The sequence below is a fragment of the Gadus chalcogrammus genome, chromosome 2, assembly GCF_026213295.1.
Source record: "Gadus chalcogrammus isolate NIFS_2021 chromosome 2, NIFS_Gcha_1.0, whole genome shotgun sequence".
Taxonomy (NCBI): Eukaryota; Metazoa; Chordata; class Actinopteri; order Gadiformes; family Gadidae; genus Gadus; species Gadus chalcogrammus.
Genome location: NC_079413.1, coordinates 1,128,108 through 1,152,974, shown reverse-complemented (window position 1 = coordinate 1,152,974; position 24,867 = coordinate 1,128,108). Strand labels below are relative to the sequence as shown.

The following is a 24,867-nucleotide window of genomic DNA, read 5'->3' as shown; positions in this document are numbered from 1 at the left end:
AATGCCCAAAATGAAAATGTTAATGTGATAGGTAGCATTTGGTTCATAAACTGTTTTTCCAACCGCAGCTCGGATTTTGTTATCAGAGCAACATGTTCAACGTCTTTACTGACACGGTATGCGTCAAAAACGCGTCAGGCTGCGCAGGTGCGATCAGTTAACGAGGTCATCTGATCGCACCTGCAGGCCTGCGGACAGCCTGGGTCGATGCCGTGTGCGGAACAACATTATTCACCCACCCACCCGAAATAACAACTTTATCCAAATGACGACTTTAGCCCAAATGGACGTGAGGAATGTGACTCTAGAGATGATGCGGACGTGCACCAGACTTTTCTCTCGGTAATGACTACGACTTGGAATGTATTATAGCCCCATTGGCCTCAACACTAGGCCTATATATAGTCCCATCTTCTCCCCTTAGAACATGCAAAAACGTTCCCGTCGACGGATGAACAAGTGAACGCATTGGTTTATTGTTTTGCAGAAAGACCCGCCGGGATGAACGGGTATCGGAATCCCATCCGTCCAGCACTGAGACGGTCGATCAGATCGATACCATTCCCCCGGGGCCCGCTCCAACTCCCGGCCCGGCGGCAGTGGGAGCCGCCCCCGCAGCGGGGCACGGGGGCGGCTGGACGCTGTCTGTCATCCTGTGCGTCAACATCCTCATCCTGGGCGCTGCTCTGATCAGCTGCAGCGCCGTCAACGGCGCCGCCGTCACCCCCGTGCACCGGCAGATCTTCCTCATCGTCCTCCTCAGCCTGACCATACTCTGGATGCTGTTCTACACGATCTTCACCAGGAGAGCTGTTTCGTCCAAGGACAGCCACGCAGGGCCTCTGTGGCTGAGAGGTGAGCGCACCCCAAAACTTTTTTAATCGGTGATGGGGTGCTGGCCGGTTAACCATAAGGAGAGTCCAGGCATCCAGTCACCGCGACACGCCAAAATGAATGGGGTTTGAGACGTTGTCTTCGCAGTGGGTCTGGTGCTCTTCGGTCTGCTCAGCCTCATCATGGACATGTTCATGATCGCCAACTACTCCGGCCGCCTGCACTGCGACTCTCCGGTGAAGGTGGCTTTCCCCTGCATACAGGCTGTCTTCATATTCTTCCAGGTGGGTACTTTTTGTTAAAGTGGGTACTTTTTAGTTTTGTGTTGCTTGTTTGTGTGTGTGTGTCTGTTTGTTGATTATGCAGTGTGTGTGTGCTGCTTGTGTTTCTTGATTTTGTCTCTTATTAAGCTACTTTCCTGCGCCCCCTTAAATTGCCCCCTCGGGGATGAATAAAGTGAAGTGAATTGAATTGTGACAAGCAGTCACTTCAGTGCATCATCAATAACTCCTTGGAACTGTTTTTGTGTTAAATGCTCCTTTCTCCAGACGTACTTCTTGTGGATCCACGCCAAAGACTGTGTGCAGCTGCACAAGGACCTCACTCGGTAACCACGGCACCCATACATGTAGGACCCCCCCCCCCACCCATGACTCCATAGCAACGCCTGTTCACACAGAGCGCAGGGCCCCCATGTTTGGCTCCCAGATGTATTGATGGAGGGCCCCCCCCCCCCCCCAGCTGCGGCCTCACGGTGACCCTCTCCTGCAACCTGGTTCTGTGGATGTCGGCGGTGGTGGAGGAGTACAACCACCACACGGACGCCCCCGAGAACCTGACGGTGCGCAGCATCCAACGAGGTAGCCTCCATCAGCCTCCACCGAGGTAGCTCCACCCACAAGCATCCACCGAGGTAGCTCCACCCACAAGCCTCTACAGAGGTAGCTCCACCCATCAGCCTCTACAGAGGTAGCTCCACCCATCAGCCTCGACAGAGGTAGCTCCACCCATCAGCCTCGACAGAGGTAGCTCCACCCATCAGCCTCTACAGAGGTAGCTCCACCCATCAGCCTCGACAGAGGTAGCTCCACCCATCAGCTTCGACAGAGGTAGCTCCACCCATCAGCCTCGACAGAGGTAGCTCCACCCATCAGCCTCTACAGAGGTAGCTCCACCCATCAGCCTCCACGAGGTAGCTCCACCCACCAGCCTCCACGAGGTAGCTCCACCCACCAGCCTCCACGAGGTAGCTCCACCCACCAGCCTTCACAGAGGTAGCTCCACCCACCAGCCTTCACAGAGGTAGCCTCTACCAGCCTCCACCGAGGTAGCTCCACCCACCAGCCTCCACGAGGTAGCTCCAACCACAAGCCTCCACGAGGTAGCTCCACCCACAAGCCTCTACAGAGGTAGCTCCACCCACCAGCCTCCACAGAGGTAGCTCCACCCACAAGCCTCTACAGAGGTAGCCTCTACCAGCCTCCACCGAGGTAGCTCCACCCTGTAGCTCCTCCCATCAGCCTCTAGAGGTTGCTCCACCCTGTAGCTCCTCCCATCAGCCTCCGTAGAGGCTCGAGCTCCAGCTCTCGTCCAGGACCACCACCTGGATGCGGTCGTCGGCGGCCGCGCCCCCCAGCAGCAGCCCCGTCAGGGGCGGGGCCCCGGGGACCCGGGACATGGCGAGCCGCACGGCGGTGTACTCGGGCCGCTCCAGGAACAGCCGCCGCACCCGCCGGCGGTAGGACAGCAGGCTGAACCCGGGGGCGAAGCGGACGGAGAGCAGGGCGCCGCACACGTCACAGCAGTGCCCCGCCGGCCGGAGGGGCCGCCGGCAGGGCGGGGCGGGGGGGCACGCCACCCCCCCACAGATGCGGCCCCGGTTCCCAGCTCTTGCTGTAGTGTGGGGTCTAAAGACACTGCAAGCATCAGATTTAGATGTTTAACCATTGCAGTTAACACATTGAAAGAGATACAAGATTTAGTATCAGTCAATGGAACGACCCTCAACCAGAACCCAACGCTCTCTCCTCCTCACACTGCAGCCAGCTTCGGCGACCACAAGTGCAAGTGCAGCTTCACCTCGTGCGGCGTCTTCAAGGAGGCGTACTACTACCTGTACCCCTTCAACATAGAGTACAGCCTCTTCGCCTCCGCCATGGCCTACGTCATGTGGAAGAACGTGGGCCGGCTGGCCGAGGAGCACGCCCACCAGCGGCCCAAGTTCCGGGTGAAGGACGTGAGCGTGGGGCCCGTGGCGGGGATCCTGCTGGTGCTGACCGGCCTGGCCACCTTCATCGTGTACGAGATGCAGGTGGTGGAGGAGGAGCAGAAGAACACGGCGCTGCTGATCCACTTCATCACCAACATCGTCATCGTGAGCCTGATGTCCGTCTGCACGGCGGCGGGCTGCCTGCTCTTCTGCCTGGACCAGAGGCCCCACGTGAGGGAGGACAACCCCACCCGCGGGCTGGACGTGGGGCTGCTGGTGGGGGCCTCCATGGGCCAGCTGGTCATCAGCTACTTCAGCGTGGTGGCGCTGGCGGCCGAGGGCGCCGAGGGCCACGTCAACAGCCTGAACCTGGCCTGGGCCGTGCTGACGGTGGTGCAGCTGGGCATGCAGAACCTCTTCGTCATCGCGGGGCTCCACCGGGAGCCCTACCAGGAGAGCCGCGCCCCGGGAATGGGGGCCAACGGGACGGCCCTGAGCCCCGTCAGGAAGCGCCGGAAACGGAGCTTCTCCCTGGCTGCCTGCCGACACGGCATCAACTGGAAGCGGCGCCTGCTGAAGGAGATCTGTGTCTTTGTGCTGCTGGCCAACATCATCGTAAGTGGCTACACGCGGGTCTGTGACGTATGTCCGGTACGATGTGTGCTCCTCTGGGAGGCGGCAAGTGGCTCAGGAGGTAGAGTGGGTCGACTGGTAACCGGAAGGTTGCTAGTTCGATCCACGGCTACTCCTAGCCGAGTGTCGAGGTGTCCCTGAGCCTGACGTCTCACCCTGACTGCTCCCGCCAAGCTGGCTGTCGCCCTGGGTGGCTGACAACGCCGTCAGTGTGTGAATACGTGCATGAATGATTTTATACAATATTTTAAAGCGCTTTGAGACGCCACTGGTTAGAAAAGCGCTGTATAAACGCAGTGCGTTTACCTTGTTTCCGTCTGAATGCGTTTTTCTAAAGCCACAGTCAAATCCCTTGCATTTGTTGCAGCATACTTGGCCAACCTGTATCGAGTGGGTACTGACACTGTCTGTCCTGTGCCCCTGACAGCTCTGGATCATGCCTGCGTTCGGGGCGCGGCCCCAGTTCGACCAGACCGTCGAGATCCATTTCTACGGCTTCACCATGTGGGCAGCCATTGTGAACATCGGACTGCCCTTTGGGATCTTCTACCGCATGCACTCGGTGGCCAGCCTGTTCGAGGTGTACCTCATCGTTTGACTCAGGTGCGACTGTAAACGTTTTAACGGCTTGTATGTCTTCTTTTTAATGTCCCTTCTATTGTAAATAAGTTTGTGTAAAATAAATGATCGGAGTTAAGTGTTTCAGTTTTATTTTGTTTGCTTTGCCCACATTATTCCCACCTGGTTGTGTTGCTTTAATTTATCGTCTAAGTGTTTACAGGGAAGATTTACAAGCAGACTTTATTTGTGGCATGATTGCAATAGTAACTGCACGGGGCTGTTTGTGAGTTTATATCTGCCCCATGCAAGGCCATGTTTAACTGACCCTTATAACAAGTTCTAGCAAAGATGCCAGATTGTTCCCCAGCTGGGCCTGTAGGGTACCTGCGCTGTGGGGAACAAGATTCGCAGATCTCTTACATTCTCACTACGTCTTCTAAAGGTATTTTTAGTTGGTGAATCTCATTGGTTCTATTTGCAATCGTGTTTATTTCATTAACCTTTTAGATATTGTGTGGTGGTGTCGAATGTTAAATACACTCCAAATTATAGCTGGATTTACTGATACATACGAATTTATAAATCTTGAAATCGAATATATCCTCTCTATTGCTGAATGGTGAACGATTGTTCGGTAGCGCAACCAGCCCAAAATTGCAGTGAGATGATAGTGTATCACTGTCGCCCTCTACTGGACAAGATGCATTATTGATGATGGGAATTTTCTAATTGAGATTCACCATACATTTGCAAACAATTCATGTAAATGAGAATGGTACTATGCATTGTCTTTAATGTATTGACAACCATGATATTTCCCATCCAACACAATATATAGATAGCAATATGGTCCAAATAAACAACCTTCTGAATAAGGAAAAATACTTTAAACATTAACACAATATATAGAAACAGAATGTAAGACAAAAAGTCATCAACATGATTACATCCATATAACGTCATTCTTAAATATGTATCTCTTAAAAGTCCTGTTGCCTCGTTTCATATACTACAACTATTCACAGAAGATGAGTGCAAGTACACTTTAAACCATGGCAAACACGCTGGACAAACGGAACACGATAACGATGTTTAGCGTATGTTCAGGGCCAACGAGCTGCATGATTGACACCCCGTCACTCAAAACGTTTAGCATTTCTTTGCTCCACTCGAGAACGATATCGAAACAATATTGTAAAAAAAAAAGCTTAATCAATCGTAGCGCCATCCTTTGCAAAAGTCCCTCCTGACTCCCACCCTAAAAAAAATCCTTCTGCATGCTTCGACCCAGGCTGCAGTGTCTCAGCGTGAGGAAGAGGAGGAGGAGGATGAGGAGGACTGGGAGGCAACGCTAAACAGTGAGAATGACAAGAGAAGCAGCAATATGCCAAACAAACACGACCCCAGGCGCCGAATCGTCCCAATGATTGACATGAGGGTCAAGGGTCCGCTTCATCTCCGACAGATGGAAAGACTTCCACAGCCTGGATCACAGACAGACGGACACGGTCTACATCCTCTGGATCTCAAACAGTCGGACGTCGGTGTCGTACCAGATGGGCGGGTCCACGTTTCTGCAGGAGGAAAAAATGACAGATCAATAAACATGGAGATATTGGTAGACCAACACAGATGGACTGACTTATTGTAAGTGACTTTGGGGAAAAGGGTCTGCTCAACGCCCTGAATGCAGTTCAATCCCATCTGTCCCCAGCAGGGGGCTTCACCCACCTCAGGTACACCACCCCCCACATGTAGGTGCGGAACCACATGGCGGTGCCGGCGTTGGCCTGGTACTTCCTGATCAGGATGGGATGGGGCACGGGCAGCAGGCCCACCAGGGTGCCGTGCTGGAGGAACTTCAGGATCTCCGACTCGTCCGTCAGACCCCTGGGGGGAGGAGGGGAGGAGAGAGATCAGGAGGAGGGCGGGGCTGCAGACAACGGGACGTTTGATTGGTCGAACTTTGTTTCTTCTTGGACGTTCTTGCTGGGTTAGCATGTTGCAGGGTTGAGTGATGGAGGTGTTTTGGCATTATTGGATGGAGATGTATCGGAATATTATTGGATGGAGATGTATCGGAATATTATTGGATGGAGATGTACCGGAATATTATTGGATGGAGATGTATCGGAACATTATTGGATGGGGGAGGTTCATCGGAACAGTGTTGAATCGGGGAGGTCTCCGTGGTTACGTACTTGTCGATGCAGATCTTCTCCACCTGGGGGACCAGTACCTGGAGCAGCCTCATGATGGTCTGCAGAGGGAGCTTGCTCCTCCAGGAGAGCACCTGGAGGGGGAGACGAGGGCAGACGGTCACACCCCCATCACAACGCCGTGACCCTCTAACCCTAACCGGGGCTCGATACTGGACGGTCGACACGCGACTCGCATGTTGATCTGTGGATTGATCACGAGTATTGATCGATCCACAGATCAATCCAGATCAATCCACTATCGAGCCCCGTGTGCATTGATCAATACTTGTGATCAATCCACAGTATCCACGGATCAATCCACTATCAAGTGTCATAGTGGATTGATCAATACGCGGCCAATCCACCGATTAGTGAATTGAGCACGCATTGATCTGTGGAATGATCAACCCCATGGATCAATGCAGATAGACTGAAGATGAAGACCAACTGGTTTCTGACCCATTCTGGACTCGGAGCCCAGTAGGACGAGGTGGAGGACGCGCTGGACGTAGGCCTCCTCTCCATCTCCGCCTCGGTGTAGAAGACATCCTGGCGTGGGGCGAGGGCGGAAAGAGATTTGTCGTCAAAGGCGGCGGTCTCAAGCTATAGCAAGACAACACAGCCAGGTGAACGGTGAACGGACTGCATTTATACAGCGCTTTCTAACCAGTGGCCAGAGGCTCCTCGCTCAGGGACACCTCGACACTCCGCTAGGAGGGGCCAGGGATCGAACTAGCAACCTCCCGGTTACCAGCCAACCCTCTCTACCTCCTGAGACACATGCCGCCCCGGCATGTGTCTCATGGGAGATACAGGCCGGTAAGGAACACACTGGATTATAGTCTGAATAAGGCATCGCTAGTGAGCTGCATTGGATGACCTTTGGTAATCCATTGGTTGAACATTTTACGTTATTGGTGTATTTTACTTGATGATGCTATGATAAACAAATGTAATCACTGCAGTACCGAGCAAAAATTCGGCAACATTACTAAACAATCCCCTGCTCAAAAGTTCCTTCACACACATCCTAACTTTCTTCACACACACCCTTGCGCTCTCACCTCCGTGTCTCTCCCCGAGTTGGACTCCGTGTCGCTGGTGCCCGTGACGGTGCTCTGGTCTGCCAGAGGTTTCTGGGGCGAGTCCATCTTTGGTATCGACACCATCGTCCCGTCCTCTGACACCTGGGACTTTTCCGTGAGTTTTTCGATGCCTTGAAACAAAACAAACCGCGAGGTCAGCAGAAAACATTGATTAGGCCATTGATACCTTCTACCACCGTTTATTTAGACACGATGTCGACATTCAAATAGTTTTCCCCCCTTTTTCAAAACGGTGCCGTAAAAAAAATGTTGGGTTTGTTGTTTGACTGAGTGGAAAAGTTCTGGGTTCAATCCCAAATGTCCGTAGTCTACGAGTAGGCACCCTCGGTCAAGATGTCTCACGGCCAATGGCTCCTTCTTCTTCAGATATAAGCGCCTTCTGAATGACTAAATAGTTAATGAAACATTCAAAAGCGTACAATGAACATGCCAAGAATAGGTCCAAATAAAATCTGTCAAAAACCTGTATCTTTTTTTCACGTATTTTTTTCAATGTATTCTTCTATTGATCAGTTCTTTGTTTTTGTTGTTATTGTCTTCCCCCACCCATGTTGGTGCTCTAATGTTTCACCTCGTGTCAAATGCCTATTCAAAAGTGTGCCTGCAGTACACTTAACGCCCCACGGGGGGTGACGGAGACCCCGTACCGGGTATGGCCACCAGGCTGGCCTTCAGGGTCCCTGGCTCGGCAGGCACGGCCGGCCGCGAGCCCTCCATGGAGATGGTCTCCTGAGAGCTGGTCCTGGAGATGACGTCGGGGCTCTTCTTCTTCCTCTGCAGGGCCTTCTGGATGGAGGAGGCGTCTGACGGCAGGTTGGCCAGCTGGTGGAAGAGGTTCCTCTTGCGGATGATGGCGTACACCAGGTTGCAGTTTCCTGGGAAGAGGTACGAACAGAGGAAAACAAAAAGAGATGGTACATTTGTTTTGGTCAGTGGGATGGTCCGATACCATTTTCTTCCTTCCAAATACCGATTCCGGTCCCTGAACTTGAGTATCGGCCGATACCGCGTATAAACCGATACAGCATCTAGCATTGTAACGCCGATACCCGATACAGCATTTTAGGCAGTATCGGATGATTTTCCGATACTGGTATCGGTATCGGAACAACTCTAGATCTCCATACAGAGCTTATTTGATTCTATGTTTTGTTCCATTACCCTCCTGGCCTCCCTACAGCCAGGAACTCAGTCCCCAGAGGTACATGAATACATCTCTTTGGTTCTTATTGTCATTGTGCCTTGACTTGCACAGTTTCTATTTCCAGCTGCTGCCTTGACAACACCAGAGAGTTCCTCCTGGGACTAATGAAGGCTTCATGGCGACGCGATCCCCAAGGCACAGGCTTCCTCAGAAAGAATCCTGAGTCCTCACCATCAAACTGGTACTGTATAATGTTGTTATAGGTCCCTGGTACTGGATGATGTTGTTATAGGTCTCTGGTTTCTCACCATCAAACTGGTACTGGATGATGTTGTTAAAGGTCTCTGGTTTCTCACCATCAAACTGGTACTGGATGATACGGTTAAAGGTCTCTGGTACTGGATGATGTTGTTAAGGGTCTCCTCACCATCAAACTGGTACTGGATGATGTTGTTGAAGGCCTCCAGCAGGAAGAAGACCAGGTGGTGGTTCTGGGAGGCCGAGAATAGGAACCAGGAGGTGGAGAAGGCTTCGAGGAGGTGGAGGAGTTTGTTGGCGGCCACCATGGAGAGACTCTTCAGGTAGGGAGACACTGCAGCAGAGAAGCACACCCTGTCGGACTAGTGCATTATGGGCTTACTGTGTGCTTCAAGATTCGAGACTCTAGATGGTTTTATTGTCATATGGACAACAATTACAGAGCAGTCGCTGGCCATGAAATTATTTAGTCTTGGGCTGCTCCAACAGTGCAATATAAGCGAAAGTAAAAGTATATGAGAAACACAAGTAGGAAAGCTGAGACTTAAATAACAAAATATATATAATAATAATATAATACAAAGTAAGAGAGCAGAGACCTAAATGCAAAACTAAATAAATGTAAAAAGTAACCAGACGTGTTTATCCAGATGTCGACTGGTATAGAGTGGCAAGTTATAAAGTGTTATAGTGGTGAGCTAAGTGTGCTTCAGTCAAGTTATAAAGTGTTATAGTGGTGAGCTAAGTGTGCTTCAGTCAAGTTATAAAGTGTTATAGTGGTGAGCTAAGTGTGCTTCAGTCAAGTTATAAAGTGTTATAGTGGTGAGCCAAGTGTGCTTCAGTCAAGCAAGATGGTAGCGTGGTCATTACTGCTCTTCGTTCATTTGGCAGAGTCATCATGTTTTAATGTTGGAGGTAGGAGGTAGGAGTGAAGCATCCTGCTCTAGAGGACCAGAGGACTAGAGGTCTAACCCTAACCCAGACACCTTCTTCTGGGACTCCACTGCCCGAGCCACCCCACCATCCTCCTCCCCGGACTCATCTCCATCGCGGTGAGAAGCTACGGACGGAGCCCACCTCCTCGTTCTCCGGGGCGCCTCACAGCGACGGAGGAGGCGAGGTCCTGTATCTTCTGTGTTTGAATCACCCGCGGAAGTGAGTCACTCACCGTTCACGATGATGGTGAGCAGACAGTCGTACAGAGGCTGCAGCCGCTGGTGTCCGCTCGTGATGATCTTGTGGAACACCTGAATATAACATAAACAAGTATAAACTAGTTATAACGAATCCTATATGGTGAATGATAAATGGACTGCATTGATACCGTGCTTTTTCTAACCAGCGGCCACTCAAAGCGCTACACAATATTGCCCAACATTCACCCATTCACTCACACATCCACACACCGACGGCGGAGACAGCCACGCAGGGCGAAAGCCAGCTCGTCGGGAGCTAACAGTCAGGGTGAGGTGCCTTGCTCAAGGACACCTCGACACTCAGCTAGGAGGAGCCGGGGATCGAACCAACGACCTTCAGGTTACCAGCCAACCCGCTCTACCTCCAGAGCCACGTGCCGCCCACACGTCGACACTCTTTCCCCTCATGAGAGAACGTCCCCTCGAAGACCAGAGCGCCCCGGGGAACCTCACCACAATGAGCAGGTCGGCGTGGGTCCCGGTGAACACGGGGATGTCCATGGGCACGTGGACGGAGTACGGCTTGTTCAGGCGGACCCCGAAGTTCCTCTCGCCGCTCAGCAGCAGCAGGATGAAGACGCCGATGTGCATTAGTCCCACGCGGGCTGCACACACACACACAAACAGGTAGAACACAAACAGGTAGAGCACAAACAGGTAGAGCACAAAAGGTAGGTCCGGCTTCCGGATCGGTCAAAAGCAGAAGGAGAATTTCCCCCAAAGGGACAAATAAAGGATAACTTAACTTACCGTAACTTAAATCACGGTAAAACGGTAAAAAGTCGGTTTATGCTTTCCTTTTTTTTGGGGGGGGGGGGATTTGTATTATTACATTTTATTAGTCATAGATTTATTTGTTCTACGTTTTTTTTATATTTTGATCTTGTGTCAAGTGACTGTTGCGTGTGTTTTAGTGCACAGAACAAAATAGAAGTAAAAAAACGACTAATATCAAATTTAGGCTTTATGTGACGGGGGGAAGAGGCGTGATTGTACATGGTCAGATATACACAATGGATCCTTCTCTGACTAAAACACTGGACTTCCGGCGGGTTCCGTCAGACTCACACTGGTCGGCCCGGGCGTCGTTCAGGTAGAACAGGATGGGAACCAGAACGTCCAGCACGTCGCTGCTCTTCAGCACGAAGAACAGGAACTTCTGCAGAACCCAAACACATCCCGCTGAGTCCAAACTCCAAACAAAACACTGCCGCTGCTTTGGTTCTCAGCCAATCAGAACACTTCACTTCAGAGAATCAGAACTCTTAACATCGAATCAGAACTCTTAACCCCTAACTAGCTAACTACTAGTTAACTATTTAACTCTTAACTTCTCTTTTCAGATTCTTCCTACGGCGTGGTTGTCCAGACTCCCCCCCCCCCCACACCTTATTGAAGTCGCAGAGCTTCCAGAAGAGCACCAGGAGCTCCTGGTGGAACTGGATCTTCTTGGTGGAGTTGGGCAGGTAGGTCTGGGTCAGCGGGTTGGTGAGCAGGCGGGCCAGGCCCTTCAGTATGAAGTCGTAGTCCTGCACACAGAGAACCCAGGATAGACGAATGACTTGGCTGAGACGGTAAGGAAATACCCTTTACCGCAATGAGTAGGAAAGAAAGGCTTTGTACCTCTTCCCGGTGAATTCTTGACAGATAGTTCACAAACAGGTTATCAGGGCCGGTAGACTGCGAAAAGAGAGAGCAGAGATATACATTTACATTTACATTGAGGGCATTCAGGAGACGCTTTTATCCAAAGCGACTTACAGTAGTACATTTGTCAGAAGATAGAGAAACAACGATATATATCGCTGTCGGTTCAGTAAGGATGTTCATAGAACCAAGTGCCAAGCACAAACAATCACTAGGTTAACCCATTCCCTGTATACAAGAAAGATAGCTAGGGTAAAATGCTAAACGATGCTAAGTACTATTTTTAAGTGCAAAGAGGCACAGCATACAATACGTGCGTAAGGGGGATGTGTGGGGGAGGTATAAATGTAATAAGAACACACGAAAGAAAAGCGCCATTGTGCGTTTTCTGTCCCTCTGGCGCCCCCCGGTGGCGCCCCCCGGTGGCGGCCCCAGGTGGCGGCCCATAGTCTCTCTGGCGCCCCCCGGTGGCGGGCCTCACCTCCTGCTCCTCGAGGCTGGACGGGGAGGCGGGGCGGCGGGTGGCTCCGCCCTCGTGCTCCAGCGTGACGATGAGCGTCTGCACCGCCTGCTCCACCAGCTGCTCCCGGTAGTCGGAGAACATGAGGTGGTTGTAGGGGATCCCGTAGCCCACCGGGTCGTAGGCGAACACCACGTTGAGCAGCGAGGTGAACAGCGGCAGGGCGTGTCTGTGGAGGCACCGGGGGGGGGTGGAAGTGGGGGTGGGAGGTAATAAGAGTGAGCGAGTTTGAGAGGGAGTGAGCGTGAGAGTGAATGAGTGTGAGAGTGAGGCCCAATCCCATTTCTACCCCTTACCCCTCCCCCTTGTTTTGAAGGGGTACGGGGTAGAAATGGGATTGGGCCTTAGGCCCAATCCCATTCCTACTCCTTACCCCTTCCCCTTACCCCTTACCCCTACAAAACAAGGGGGGGGGTAAGGAGTAGAAATGGGATTCGGCCTGAGTATGTAAGTGATCGAATGAGTGAGTGTGAAAGTGAGTATGTGATGGAATGAGTATGCAGGTGAGTGTGTGAATGAGGGTCAGAGTGAGTGAGTGTAAGTAAGTAAGTAAGTTAGTGAGTGAGTATGCAGATGAATGTGTGTGAGTATGCAAGTGAGTGTGAAAGTGAGTGAGTATGAGAGTGAGTGTGGGGTTGAGTGTTAGAGTAAGTTGGAGTGAGTGCGTGAGTGAGTGTGAGAGGGAGTAAGTCGCTAACTGAGAGATTGAGTGTCTTGAGTATTTCAGTGAGTGCGTGTGAGTGTTAGAGTAAGTGAGTGAGAGTGTGAGTGTGTTGACCTGTTCTCGGTGGAGCAGAAGAAGGTTACCCAGGGGTTGAGCACGCTGTGGTCAGAGGCGGGGGGCAGGTACATGGCCTCGGAGAAGCACGTCAGCAGTAGGCGCAGCAGCTCCGTTCTGGGGGGTGGGGGGGGGGGGGGGGTCACAGGGTTGGTAAACAACAACAACATGGAGGGTAGCGGAGTGAGAGACTCACTCTTTCTCCCCCTACATCCTCTGCCTGGGAGTAAGAAGGGACGTCTTACTGAAGTATGGAAGACTCATTCTGAAATAAAGGACACTTCTCTGTCCCACGGCTGTTTCCCGTTTATTCAGAAACATTCCAACTTAAAAAAGAAAGTTCCCAAAAAGAAAACGCGTTATACCACAGTGAGTTCCGATCGAGTCATTTGATTGGACAAGAGGCATTCCATGAGTGCTGACGTAGGGTATGACAGCACTGGGACTTTTAACTGGACACGTTTCACTCTGCGTCTCTAGTAACCGTTAGTTCCGCTGACGATGGTGCGCTGTTCACTCATCGGAATCGGACTGGCCGACAGAGCAGCGAACCCAAAAGTGACTCTGATCTCGCTGGCCGTACAATAGATGGGTACTTACAGATAAATGTAGACGGTACACAGAAGCTGGCCTGAGGCTAAACCAAGCAAGCTAGCGTGCAGGACAATGCGAGTGTTGCGTGGCAACCGTCCATCCCTGACCCGTCGCCCAAATATTTGTGTTGGCTGAGCCGAATCTGTTATATTTAAACAAACAAATCCTTATCCGTCTTCGCTTATAACTGCTACACTTGCCGACCTGTTATCAGTCCCCTGTAAACGGTTGTAATCAGTCGGTGATTACCTTTGGCACTGGATCACAGACGCGCTGATATCCAGTATTCAGCAGCACTCTCTTTTGAGATAAGCATAATTCCCCCCCAGCATAATCAAGTCAGAGATTCTAACTCTCACTCTGTGGGGTTCGGACCTTTAAAGAGATCGCATTATGGAGGCAGGGAACGACTTGCATAATAGAGGTGAGCACCAACAGAACATAATAATAATGGAATATAACCTGATTCTCCACTCTAAACACTGTATAGGTCTTTAACCTCATCGTGGAAAACATTAAAAACAGATCAGGGCTAACTAGAAAATGCATTTCCTGCAGTGCAAAGTGAGGTTGAAAATATTTTTGAATAAAGCCACATAGATTAAGACATAAAGAAACGTTAAATGGCTTAAATCAAGTGAAGGGATTTGAACCAAAGTGTGTGTGTGTGTGTGTGTGTGTGTGTGTGTGTGTGTGTGTGTGTGTGTGTGTGTGTGTGTGTGTGTGTGTGTGTGTGTGTGTGTGTGTGTGTGTGTGTGTGTGTGTGTGCGTGTGTCTTTAAGAGAATAGCGAGCCGGTGCGTGATTAAAAGTAGCCCAATAGAGCGGGAAAAACAGTCCAATCTGGCAACACTGCTGAACGTCCTCCAAAAGTAGCCCAATCTGGCAGGAATAACAGTCCAATCTGGCAACACTGCTGAACGTCCTCAGCTCCAGCGTCAACGTAAATCAATGAGAACTGAAAACGAAGCCGGTATGAAACTAAAACTGTGATTCTGAATAAAGTTTAAATGATATCAAAATTTCGGATATTATTGAAGATACAGATACAAGCTCCGCCGTCCTCCCATTGACTCCCATGTTTAAAAAATATATAGTATTTTAAAAGTAGAATATCTTAAAAATCGGAAAAGAAAAGAAGCGCGCAATTTCAGATAGGTCCCAAAGTTTGTAGAGAATGAGAAAGAAAGAAAGAAAGAAAGAAAGAAAGAAAGAAAGAAAGAAAGAAAGAAAGAAAGAAAGAAAGAAAGAAAGAAAGAAAGAAAGAAAGAAAGAAAGAAAGAAAGAAAGAAAGAAAGAAAGAATAAAGCTTATGAAGAACGACAGTTGAGCGCTGCATGCAGCACTCACCTAATTATAGTTCATGACATTCATGAGGTGCTTTCCGAAGGCACTTAAAGCGCTCTGCATAGCGAGAGTGGGAAGGAAACCGCCGGCGTGTGACTGAGGCGTGTCGGACATGAGGTGGGCGGGAGACGGCTCACCTGTTCAGGTCGTGGATGTAGTTGAGGGGGGGGGACTGGGCGAAGCCCACCCCGGCCTCCCAGATGTATTCACAGCTGTCAATGGACTGCATGTCCTCCACCGACTCCTGGGTGGGGGGGTCCACAGGGACTCAGTCAGACACTTTTCTGGTTCACACTTTTCTTCGGCGCGACGAACAGTGAATTATGATACAGGAGCAGGGTTAAAGGGTTATGTGTTTACAGACGCTTAAAGTAAGTAGGCTTGGGACATTGGGGATCGAACACGGAACCTTTTGGCTGACAAGCGAACACCTCAGACACTGGAGGCCAGTTGGGCGGCATGTGGCTCAGGAGGTAGAGCGGGTTGGACGGTAATTGGAAGGTTGCCAGTTCGATCCCTGGCTCCTTTCTAGTGTGGAGGTGTCACTGAGCGAGACGCCTCACCCTGACTGCTCCTGACGAGCTGGCTGTCGCCTTGTGTGTATGAATCGGTGCACGTTAGGCAGTATTGAAAACAGCTTTGAGTGGATACTGTTTAGAAAAGCGAAATATAAATGCAGTCCATTTACTTGTTCAGACGCGTTCTAAACCGTCCAAAACATTGTTAGGAAATTGTGTTTATTTAAATCGGAAATGAAAACTAAAAATATAATCATTGTTGTAATCCCCAGAGTTACACAACAACGACGATGGTGGCTTTCCAGGCAAGGCCATCCGTCATTCCAGTCATCCGACATGCCCGCAACATTCCTGCTCGTCGATGAGTAAGAGGAGACTTCCTGGTCAGTGAACTCACTAGTGTTCCTCACTTCGTCTTCAGACCGACCGGGAGGACAGGTTAGTGAAGGAAGTAACCTTGACTTTAGCTCTAAGGCAACAACGTGAAAAGGCCCTCGGGATCTGATCAGTCTCTTACGGCGCTAAAGATATCGAGCCTGACATCAGTACAGATTTGGTTCTACTGACAAAGTCGGATACGATTATGATTGGATTTGGATGTAAAGTAGCCAGGAATTATGTTAATTATATTATGTTTAATATGATATTAAATATATAAAGTTGAATTATATGATGATTTGAATTGGATTTGGATGTAGAGTAGCCGGTAATTGCATTTAAATGTTATCTTACTGTCATGCCTTAAGAGAGGTGAATAATATTACGATTTGAAATACGTGAACTCAGTCGATTTTCCTTCCATGCCATCTCTGAGGTAGCAAATGCAAGTGAACCCTACAGAAAAACCAACAGCAGTTACCATGACAACCCAGAAGAGATACCAAACGAAGTTGAAACACAAAGGAACATGGTAGCACTGTGGGCAATCGCTCTATGTGGCTCCATCATGGGGGGTCTGGTTTGAGGGGTCCGGTTTGGGGGGTCTTGTTTGGGGTTCTGGTTTGAGGGGTCTGGTTTGGGGGGTCTGGTTTGAGGGGTCCGGTTTGGGGGGTCTTGTTTGGGGGGTCTGGTATGAGGGGTCTGGTTTGGGGGGTCTGGTTTGAGGGGGTCTTGTTTGGGGGGTCGGCCATGGGGGGACTGGTTTGGGGGGACTGGTTTGGGGGGTCTGGTCTTGGGAGTCTGGTTTGGGGGGCCCCCTCACGGGGGTCTGGTCTGGGGGGTCCCTCGTGCACTCACAGGGCTCCTCTTGTGGCTGTGGACGGTGAAGTCCGGGCAGAAGAGCAGGTCGGCCACGGCCAGGAGGAGGGACTCAGCCAGCGGACGGGCGCTGTCGTCATCCTCCATGTCCTCCGTCTGCCCGGAGGGGGAGACCCGGCGGAGGAGGAAGGGATGAGGAGGAGGAGGAGGAGAGGGAGGAGGAGGAGGAGGAGGAGAGGAAGGAGGGGGAGGAGGAGGAGGAGAGGGAGGAGAGGAAGGAGGGGGAGGAGGAGGAGAGGGAGGGGGAGGGGGAGGAGGAGAAGGGATAAGGAGGAGGAGGAGAGGGAGGAGGAGGAGGAGGGGATGAGGAGGAGGAGGAAGAGGAGGAGACGTGGTGGAGGAGAAAGAGGAGGAGGAAGGGTTGAGGTTAGGAGACAGGCAGCAAGGGTTCTCACTTGATAACCTGTCAATTAAGCCCAAGATAATATGTTGAGCTTAATGACATCCCGACCATCCCGATCATTCATTCATTCATTCATTCATTCATTCATTCATTCATTGCCTCATCCCTCACCCCGGCCCGCCCGGCCCCCGGGACGGTCGACCAGAAGAAGCCCCTCCAGTCCTGGTCCTCGAAGATGTAGGGCAGGATGCGGGTGAGGATCCGGGAGCAGTTCAGCACCGTCTGCTTCTCCTTCTCCGAGGGGCAGCCGGACCCCGCGCCCTGCACCAACTTCTCCACCGCCTGGAGGAGGAGGAGGAGCGAGGAGGAGGAGGAGGAGAGGAGGAGGAGGAGGAGGAGGAGGAGGAGGAGGAGGAGGAGGAGGAGGGGGGATGGGTGGAGGAGGGGGGATGGGTGGAGGAGGAGGAGGAGGAGGAGAGGAGGAGGAGGAGCGAGGAGGAGGAGGAGGAGGAGGAGGAGGAGAAGAAGAAGAAGGAGGAGAAACGGATGGAGGGGAGAGGTGGAAGAGGGACGGGTTGAGGGGGGATGGGTGGAGGGGGGAGATGAGGAGGAGGAGGGAAGACGGAGAGCGCAGTAGGAGTCAGATGTACAGTATGTGAGAGGTAAACACTCATCACATACCTGCATGCACAAACACAAATTCATACACCTGCACACTCACTCATTCACGCACACCTGCACACGCACAAACACACTAATTTGCACATTCATACACCTGCACACTAATTTGCTTACAGATACACAAACACACATGCATCCAGGAAGAGGGAGGGCGAGATGGATAAATGCCTCTTTTTTTATTGTAAAATACATTAATGTTGTGGGACTATGTGTATTTAACCAATTGATCAATTCGGGCTTTTAGCCCGAATTGAGTCTTTTTTTACTAACACATTAACTTTGATTTGAGGAAGTGCATGCCTCCATCCTTCAACTAAAATCAATATCAACAACATCAAATATGTATTATCCTTTCAAGATCTGGGGGAAAAAATCATTCCTGTTTTTCCTGACTCCTCCAAGAGACCGGTCACTCACGGTCTCTAACTTCTATTTTTAACGTTCTATACCATTTCATGTTCTTCACTGCCGTCATTGTTCATCACCTTGTATCTCTTGTTTCAAAAGGCGCTCTATAAATACATCGTACTAACTTACTTACTGTGCTTATCGGATTGTGTTTATGTTTCTGACTGAGGCTTCTAAAGGAAACAGCCTTCAGCGCGGACAGGAAGAGGAGTGAGGGGAGGAGGCCAGCCCAGCTAGGCACTGATTCGCTGAGAGAAACCTTTCCAGACATGTGATCTTGTATTGCATTATAAGCGTTATTATTAAGAACCAGGGAAGGAGGCCGTTCAAAACGATGTCTCTCATAGCGGTCTCCTGGAACCCATGTTGTAAAGCCCTCCTATCGCTGTGCTACAGCACTGAGTGTGTGTACCTTATAGCACAGAGTGGCGAGGTTGGAGGGCGACTCCTCTCTCACAGCCCTTATCTCGGCCGCTGGCACCAGGGCGAAAACATCCTGCACCGTTGTGCTGGTGTCAGCCCAGAACTGGTCCCAGAAGGCATCGTCTGTGGCTTCCACGGGCTGTAAAACACATTCATATCATAGTGCATTGACACCAGCTGCTAGAGAACTGATACAGCCTTAAGAGCACAAAACAATGCTATTTTTTGATGAACGGTTTCCCTTCTGCCCCCTCGTCGTGACGTTCAGTTTGATTGGTGTACTGAGTCAGAGCCAGAGGCTAATTGCAAGGTAAACACAGCCCCGTTCTGGTAACCAGACAACGGGAAACATGATCTGCCCAGGCAATCTCAGCCCATCCACCTGCAGCAGCTGGAAGCGTGGTGCTGTTTTGTGGAGATCTACGTCACCAGGAGATGGGTTAAGCTGCGCCATCACAGTCTCACCAATAAACAGCCCCTATGAAAACCATATCTACTTCTGATGGTTTATTTATATAATTATTTGAACATGCCTCCTTGTGACGATTGAATCATTGCAGAGAACATATATCGACATACGGTCGAATTCCCTTATTGGCTTGATCTGAAATCCGCGTTTATTTTGAGGAAACCGTGCATCTGTAGCCAAAGAGAAACGCCACAACAACATGCAATCTGCTAAATTAATTAAATCATCACCGAGCGTGTCATCCGTGTACTCTAGAAATAACCCGCGTGCAGTCACTGATATTGTCTCCTTAATTCTGGTTAAATGAAAAATGCAGTACCTGTGTTTTGGTTGTCAGCTGGATCACGGCTTTCCTGAAGTTTAATTTGGAGTCGGTGCTTCCCATCTTGATGTGTTCTTTATTATGGAGCGACGGCCGGCGGTGGACTGTCGTTAATCTCACCTCCTTCCTTCGCTTGAGTCACCCACCGCGGAGGCGTTTCCACGCCACTGGTTGGTCGGCCGGAGAACTACAATCCCCCTCTTCCGGGGTTAGTGTACATGTCAGCTCGTTACTGTATGATCACTGATTATTATAAGGGGCCCACACGATTCACCCTTCATGTGTTTATTAATGAGTAATCAAGCATCATGATTGAAACAGCTCTACATTTATATTTCTAATAAATGTTAAATGTCTTTGTGTGAGAGGGTAACACCGATTTTGACCGCAGATTTGATCAATGTTTAACACGAAAAATGCACGGTGTCACCACATGGGGACAATAAATATTTTTTTATTTATTACATTGTTTTATGTAATTCCCCGAAAGGATTGGATCAAAGAATCGTTGCTACATTGTAATCGTGTGTGTGTGTGTGTGTGTGTGTGTGTGTGTGTGTGGTTGTGTGTGTGTGTGTGGGCTGACGTACGCCGCACATGCGCAGAGCCATGTAAACACACCGTCCGCCGTTAGTGGTCAGAGTTAAAAACAGATAGCTGCTATTTTAGTGTTTCTTCTATTGAACCCTGCCCATGGGATACCGGTTTTCACCCTGTTGCTTTTGACCTTAGCTTATCCACCAAACAAATCGGCAATTACAACATCTGACTTCAAGATGCATTTATGACAAAGACGTCAGCTGAACCGGAGCTAGCAGCTAGCAGCTAGCTAGCGTGTACCCGGAGCCCCACTGTTCTCCCAACTCTGTCCTCGGCTCTTATTTAACCTCTCGGTCCTCGTCTGCCCTGCTAGCCGTTAGTTTCTCTGTGTAGATTACCCCTCAGCCCGGTTCTCCCCTCTCTCGCCATGACCGGTAAACCCCCTCACGGTACCGCGGGGACAGACAGAGTTTAGCCCGCTAGCCGCTCACCGCAGGCCGCCGGCTCGGAGCCTCTCACCCCCCTCTTTCACCCTCACGCCCTCACTCTCAGCCCCACAGACCGCCCCAGGTCGATGCTTCTTCACGTCTTCCTATGTTGACTGAAAGCAGGTGAGTGCTTTGGCGTGTGTTTCCTGAACCCTTATTGTCTTAAAGCAGAAACCCTCTTCGTTTGGTTTACGGCTGACGTTGGTTGTCAGACTAATGACGTCAGCTGTATGACGTAGTAAGCATACACTAATGTTTATACCCGCTACACCTAGTGCTTTGACAGATGCTCCCTCATTAGACCAACCGGGACTCCATTGTGCGACATCGGATCCTCCTTTTGTGTGCTTGATTTGTTGTGCCGTGTGTTTACGTTCTGGGTTTGTTTCTCTGACAGGAAGCGGCAGCACAGCGGCGGGGACGAGCAGAATGGTCAGCAGGTGCCGCAGGCCAAGAGGCAGAGCCGGACCCATCCGCTCTCCCCAGAGCCGGGGCGCGACGCCTGCGAGAAGGAGGTGAATATACCACGGGCCTGTCTGGGACATGAGCAGCACACGTGCTTATATCTGTACAACACATTATCGGATTCGTTATTAATAATTCACATTAACATTGAGGTAGTTTAGCGCTTTTATCCCAAGCGACTTACAATAAGTACATTTGTCAGAAGAAAGAGAAACAACAATATATCGCTCTGTACAGGAAGGATGTTCATAGTACCAAGTGCCAAACACTAACGATGTCTAGGTAGACCCATTCCCTGTGTACAACAAAGATAGCTAGAATAAGATGCTACACAATGAGTACAGTACTATTTTTAAGTGCCAGGACGTACAACAAACAATAAGTGCCTAACAGGGGTTTGGGGGGAGGCTATGCAGAGAAAATGCCATACTGGTTAGCCTTGCCTTATTTCTATTATTCAGTTGGAGGATTGCTTCAAATATGTGTGTGGTATGTTTCTCTTCATCTAAGTTATTTAAATAGAGGATCATCTTAACTGTCTGTTGCTCTGGCCTCCGGGTTCCTAACGAGTCTCTCTTCTCTTTCTCTCTTTCTCTCTGTCTCTCTCTGTCTCTCTCTCTCTCTCTCGCTCTCTCTGTGTGTCTCTCTGTCTCTCTCACTGTCTCTCTCTCTCTGTCTCTCTGTCTCTCTCTCTGTCTCTCTCTCTGTCTCTCTCTCTCTCTCTCGCTCTCTCTGTGTGTCTCTCTGTCTCTCTCACTGTCTCTCTCTCTCTGTGTCTCTGTCTCTCTCTGTGTGTCTCTCTGTGTCTCTGTCTCTCTCTGTGTGTCTCTCTGTGTCCCTCTGTCTCTCTCTGTCTCTGTGTGTCTCTGTGTGTGTCTCTCTGTGTGTCTCTCTGTCTCTCTCTCTCTCTCTCTCTCTCTCTCTCTCTCTCTCTCTCTCTCTCTCTCTGTCTCTGTCTCTGTCTCTCTCTGTGTCTCTCTCTCTCTCTGTCTCTCTCTCTCTCTGTCGCTCTGTCTCTCTCTGTGTGTCTCTCGCTCTGTCTCTCTGTCTCTCTCTGTGTGTCTCTCTCTCTCTCTCTCTCTCTCTCTCTCTCTCTCTCTCTCTCTCTCTCTCTCTCTCTCTCTCTCTCTCTCTCTCTCTCTCTCTCTGTCTCTGTCTCTGTGTCTCTCTCTCTGTCTCTCTCTGTGTGTCTCTCTGTCTCTCTCTCTCTCTGTCTCTGTGTCTCTCTCTGTGTGTCTCTCTGTGTCTCTCTCTCTCTCTGTGTCTCTGTGTGTCTCTGTGTCTCTCTCTCTGTGTGTCTCTCTGTCTCTCTCTCTGTGTCTCTGTGTGTCTCTGTGTCTCTCTCTGTGTCTCTCTCTCTGTCTCTCTCTGTGTCTCTGTGTGTCTCTGTGTCTCTCTCTCTGTCTCTCTCTCTGTGTCTCTGTGTGTCTCTGTGTCTCTCTCTGTGTCTCTCTCTCTGTCTCTCTCTGTGTCTCTCTCTGTGTCTCTCTCTCTGTGTGTCTCTGTGTCTCTCTCTCTGTCTCTCTCTGTCTCTCTCTGTGTCTCTCTCTGTCTCTCTCTCTGTGTACTCTCTAGTCCTCTACCAGTGAGAGCAGTGGGGTCAGCAGCCCTGAGCAGCTGGTTGGAAGCTGCAGCAGCCAGTTCGCCGTGGACACCCTGACCGGCCGCCGGGGCCCCGACTCCTGCGGCCCCCTCGGCTCCTTAGCGGACTTCTCCTCTTCCTCCTCCTCCTCCTCCTCGGCCGGACGGCCCCCCCTCCTGTCCTACCACCAGATCAACCGCATCCTGAGAGAGGCTCACTTCCAAAGCCTGCACAGCAGGGGGCAGCCTGCGGACACATGACGCCCCCACCTCAGAGCACTACTCTGGGCCAGCTTGGGGCGGTGTGGGGGGGCGGGCAACCGCAGCATGCCCTGGTATGAGGCGGCCAATCACAGTTCGCGTTTAACACCAACCCCCGCGCCCCAAGTTCATCCAAGCACCGAGTCGAGTTGCGTGCACATGTGTCGAGGGATACGTGTGTGTGTGTGTGTGTGTGTGTTCCATCGAGGCAATAGTCATGTTAGCAATAATAACCGGAGCCAAACTGAGATGTTTCTTTCTTTTTGGGCGCCTCTTGTTTTGTTTTTCTGGGGTGTTTTTGGTTTAACATCTCAGAGGTTCATCGTTTGCTGACGCAGAATCCACTCTTTCTTTCAGGGGAGCATCCTTAGCCCGTTTACCTTGTGTCGCCTCCCGGTATGATTTGCTGGGTTATCTGCTGTGTACAACTAGGGTAAGGGAGGATTTGCACTTGAAACCCCGGTCAAAACGTGTCGAACCCTGGGCAAGCTTCAGGCTTTTGCGCCCTGGACTTTACGAGGAAACCCAACGTGTGATTCTACTCTCAGGGCGGAGGGTTTTGCATCAGGCAAACGCTTGGCAGGGCAATGCTTGTCTAGTGTCCACTGTGGCCTGAATGTGAAGTGAACGATATCCAGTACTATGACCTGATGAACGGGGCCGTGCGTTCTGCTGTCTCAGTGGTACGCAGGTCACTGAGAAGCTGTGGTTCCGACGTCAAGACATCCAGGTATAAGCACTGAGCCCGATGTTGTGCTGCCTTCTTCGCTCTCCCCTTGTGGGATTGGTTTCATAGTCCAGGCACTAGCAGTACTCATATCTTTTGTGTGTGTGTGTGTGTGTGTGTGTGTGTGTGTGTGTGTGTGTGTGTGTGTGTGTGTGTGTGTGTGTGTGTGTGTGTGTGTGTGTGTGTGTGTGTGTGTGTGTTTCAGGTTATTGACGCAATTTTGGAGATGTTTTATTTTTATGATCTTTTTTTGGTATTTAGTATGGTACATGCCATTATATTATTTTGAATTCGCCATACATTTGAAATTCAATAAAGATTAGATGTTTTTTTCGATGAAAATGTGGTTTGAATTGTCTTTTTAATTCTTTTTTTTTTAATATCTTTGCATTTTCAGTGAAACAATTCATCATTCTCGGCACACTTACTAACAGCTCACCAGCCAATCACTGCATTCGCTCCAATTGGACGGTAATGAACGACCCCCCCCTCCCCCACACACAGCAGAACCATTAATGAGATATGACCTGTGTGGGAGGGGGACTGCCAGAAAAAGGCTCCTTTAATTAGCTCACTACATGTCCTTGTCTTGTCATAGACCCAGCCTAACAGATTACATACATTAGGCCAACCCGCTTTACCAAGGCTGCCTCGCCTTCCTCCAGCGTTGGGGCTCACGGCTAGCCTTGTGTTGAATCCCCAACGCGTCAATTTTAGCCCTTTTTGTTCCAGCATGACAAATTGGGCAATGATGAGCCGTGATTAGTTATCTCTTGGCACCGTGGCAGGTAGTTGGTTCTTTGTAGTCAGGGGCGCGTTCTCATTACGGTATGAATCCGACTTCCTTGCAGGTTGTTGCTTGCACGGTGAGTCTTTCATGAGGATTATTTCATATCCTACTTGTTGAAGCCACGGTTCAGTTTGTTTGTGATTCCTGTTTGCATGATTGCAGAGGAGGCGATAGGGATTAATCTTTTCAAGTTATCTTTCAGACCATATGAGTTTTATTATTGCTGCTTGGATTAGGATCCGATGCATTGTTGTTTGTTTTTGATATCGTGGTTGTTCACAACATGAGCAGAAGATGGCAGCACACTATGAGTTTCAGACTTGTATTTGATAGATTACCTACCGGATATCATAGACTCATTGATAACATACCAAACACCACGCCGAGGGAATTTGCTTTTACAATCTCTCCCTCCCTCTCCCTGTCTCTGCGGCTCTCTCCTTCTCTCACACACGCATCCCTCTCTCTCTCTCTCACAAACACACGCCGTCCTTTCCATGCAGCGCCCCAGTATGAGTGGGCGTGATAAATGGCTGGTATCAGTAAGGGAGAGAGGCAGGAGAGAGT

At 50.3% G+C, this 24,867-nt stretch overlaps 2 protein-coding genes across 2 annotated transcripts; one reads left to right on the top strand and one right to left on the bottom strand.

Annotated features, from left to right (window-relative positions):
• The first annotated feature begins 161 nt into the window (after nt 1–161).
• LOC130405063 (proton channel OTOP2-like) lies at nt 162–4,464 on the top strand. Its single transcript, XM_056610027.1, has 7 exons — nt 162–342; nt 488–855; nt 982–1,118; nt 1,383–1,441; nt 1,576–1,694; nt 2,877–3,658; nt 4,104–4,464. Exons 1-7 carry the CDS (start codon nt 266–268, stop codon nt 4,272–4,274), a joined length of 1,713 nt encoding a protein of 570 aa, XP_056466002.1. The 5' UTR covers nt 162–265; the 3' UTR covers nt 4,275–4,464.
• Nucleotides 4,465–4,824: 360 nt separating this feature from the next.
• Nucleotides 4,825–19,618, bottom strand: hid1a (HID1 domain containing a). Its single transcript, XM_056609844.1, has 19 exons — nt 19,446–19,618; nt 18,647–18,796; nt 17,317–17,487; nt 16,782–16,898; nt 15,165–15,271; nt 13,088–13,204; nt 12,271–12,478; nt 11,766–11,822; nt 11,531–11,671; nt 11,211–11,301; nt 10,596–10,747; nt 10,115–10,193; nt 9,116–9,280; nt 8,192–8,419; nt 7,503–7,654; nt 6,898–6,987; nt 6,439–6,530; nt 5,969–6,127; nt 4,825–5,811 (listed from the first exon to the last, which is right to left on the bottom strand). The coding sequence occupies exons 1-19, from the start codon at nt 19,509–19,511 to the stop codon at nt 5,748–5,750; spliced, it is 2,406 nt and encodes an 801-aa protein (XP_056465819.1). The 5' UTR covers nt 19,512–19,618; the 3' UTR covers nt 4,825–5,747.
• Between the last annotated feature and the right edge of the window lie 5,249 nt (nt 19,619–24,867).

Bases quoted from the DNA above. Each gene is read 5' to 3' on its own strand.
- LOC130405063 (XM_056610027.1), top strand. From the start codon at position 266: ATGACGACTTTAGCCCAAATGGACGTGAGGAATGTGACTCTAGAGATG. The intron at 856-981 runs GTGAGCGCACCC...TTGTCTTCGCAG, and splicing joins AGGGCCTCTGTGGCTGAGAG to TGGGTCTGGTGCTCTTCGGT. The intron at 1,119-1,382 runs GTGGGTACTTTT...TCCTTTCTCCAG, and splicing joins CTGTCTTCATATTCTTCCAG to ACGTACTTCTTGTGGATCCA.
- hid1a (XM_056609844.1), bottom strand. From the start codon at position 19,511: ATGGGAAGCACCGACTCCAAATTAAACTTCAGGAAAGCCGTGATCCAG. The intron at 11,672-11,765 runs GTACAAAGCCTT...CTCTGTGTGCAG, and splicing joins CAAGAATTCACCGGGAAGAG to GACTACGACTTCATACTGAA. The intron at 6,128-6,438 runs GTACGTAACCAC...TCCTCCCCCCAG, and splicing joins GAGAAGATCTGCATCGACAA to GGGTCTGACGGACGAGTCGG.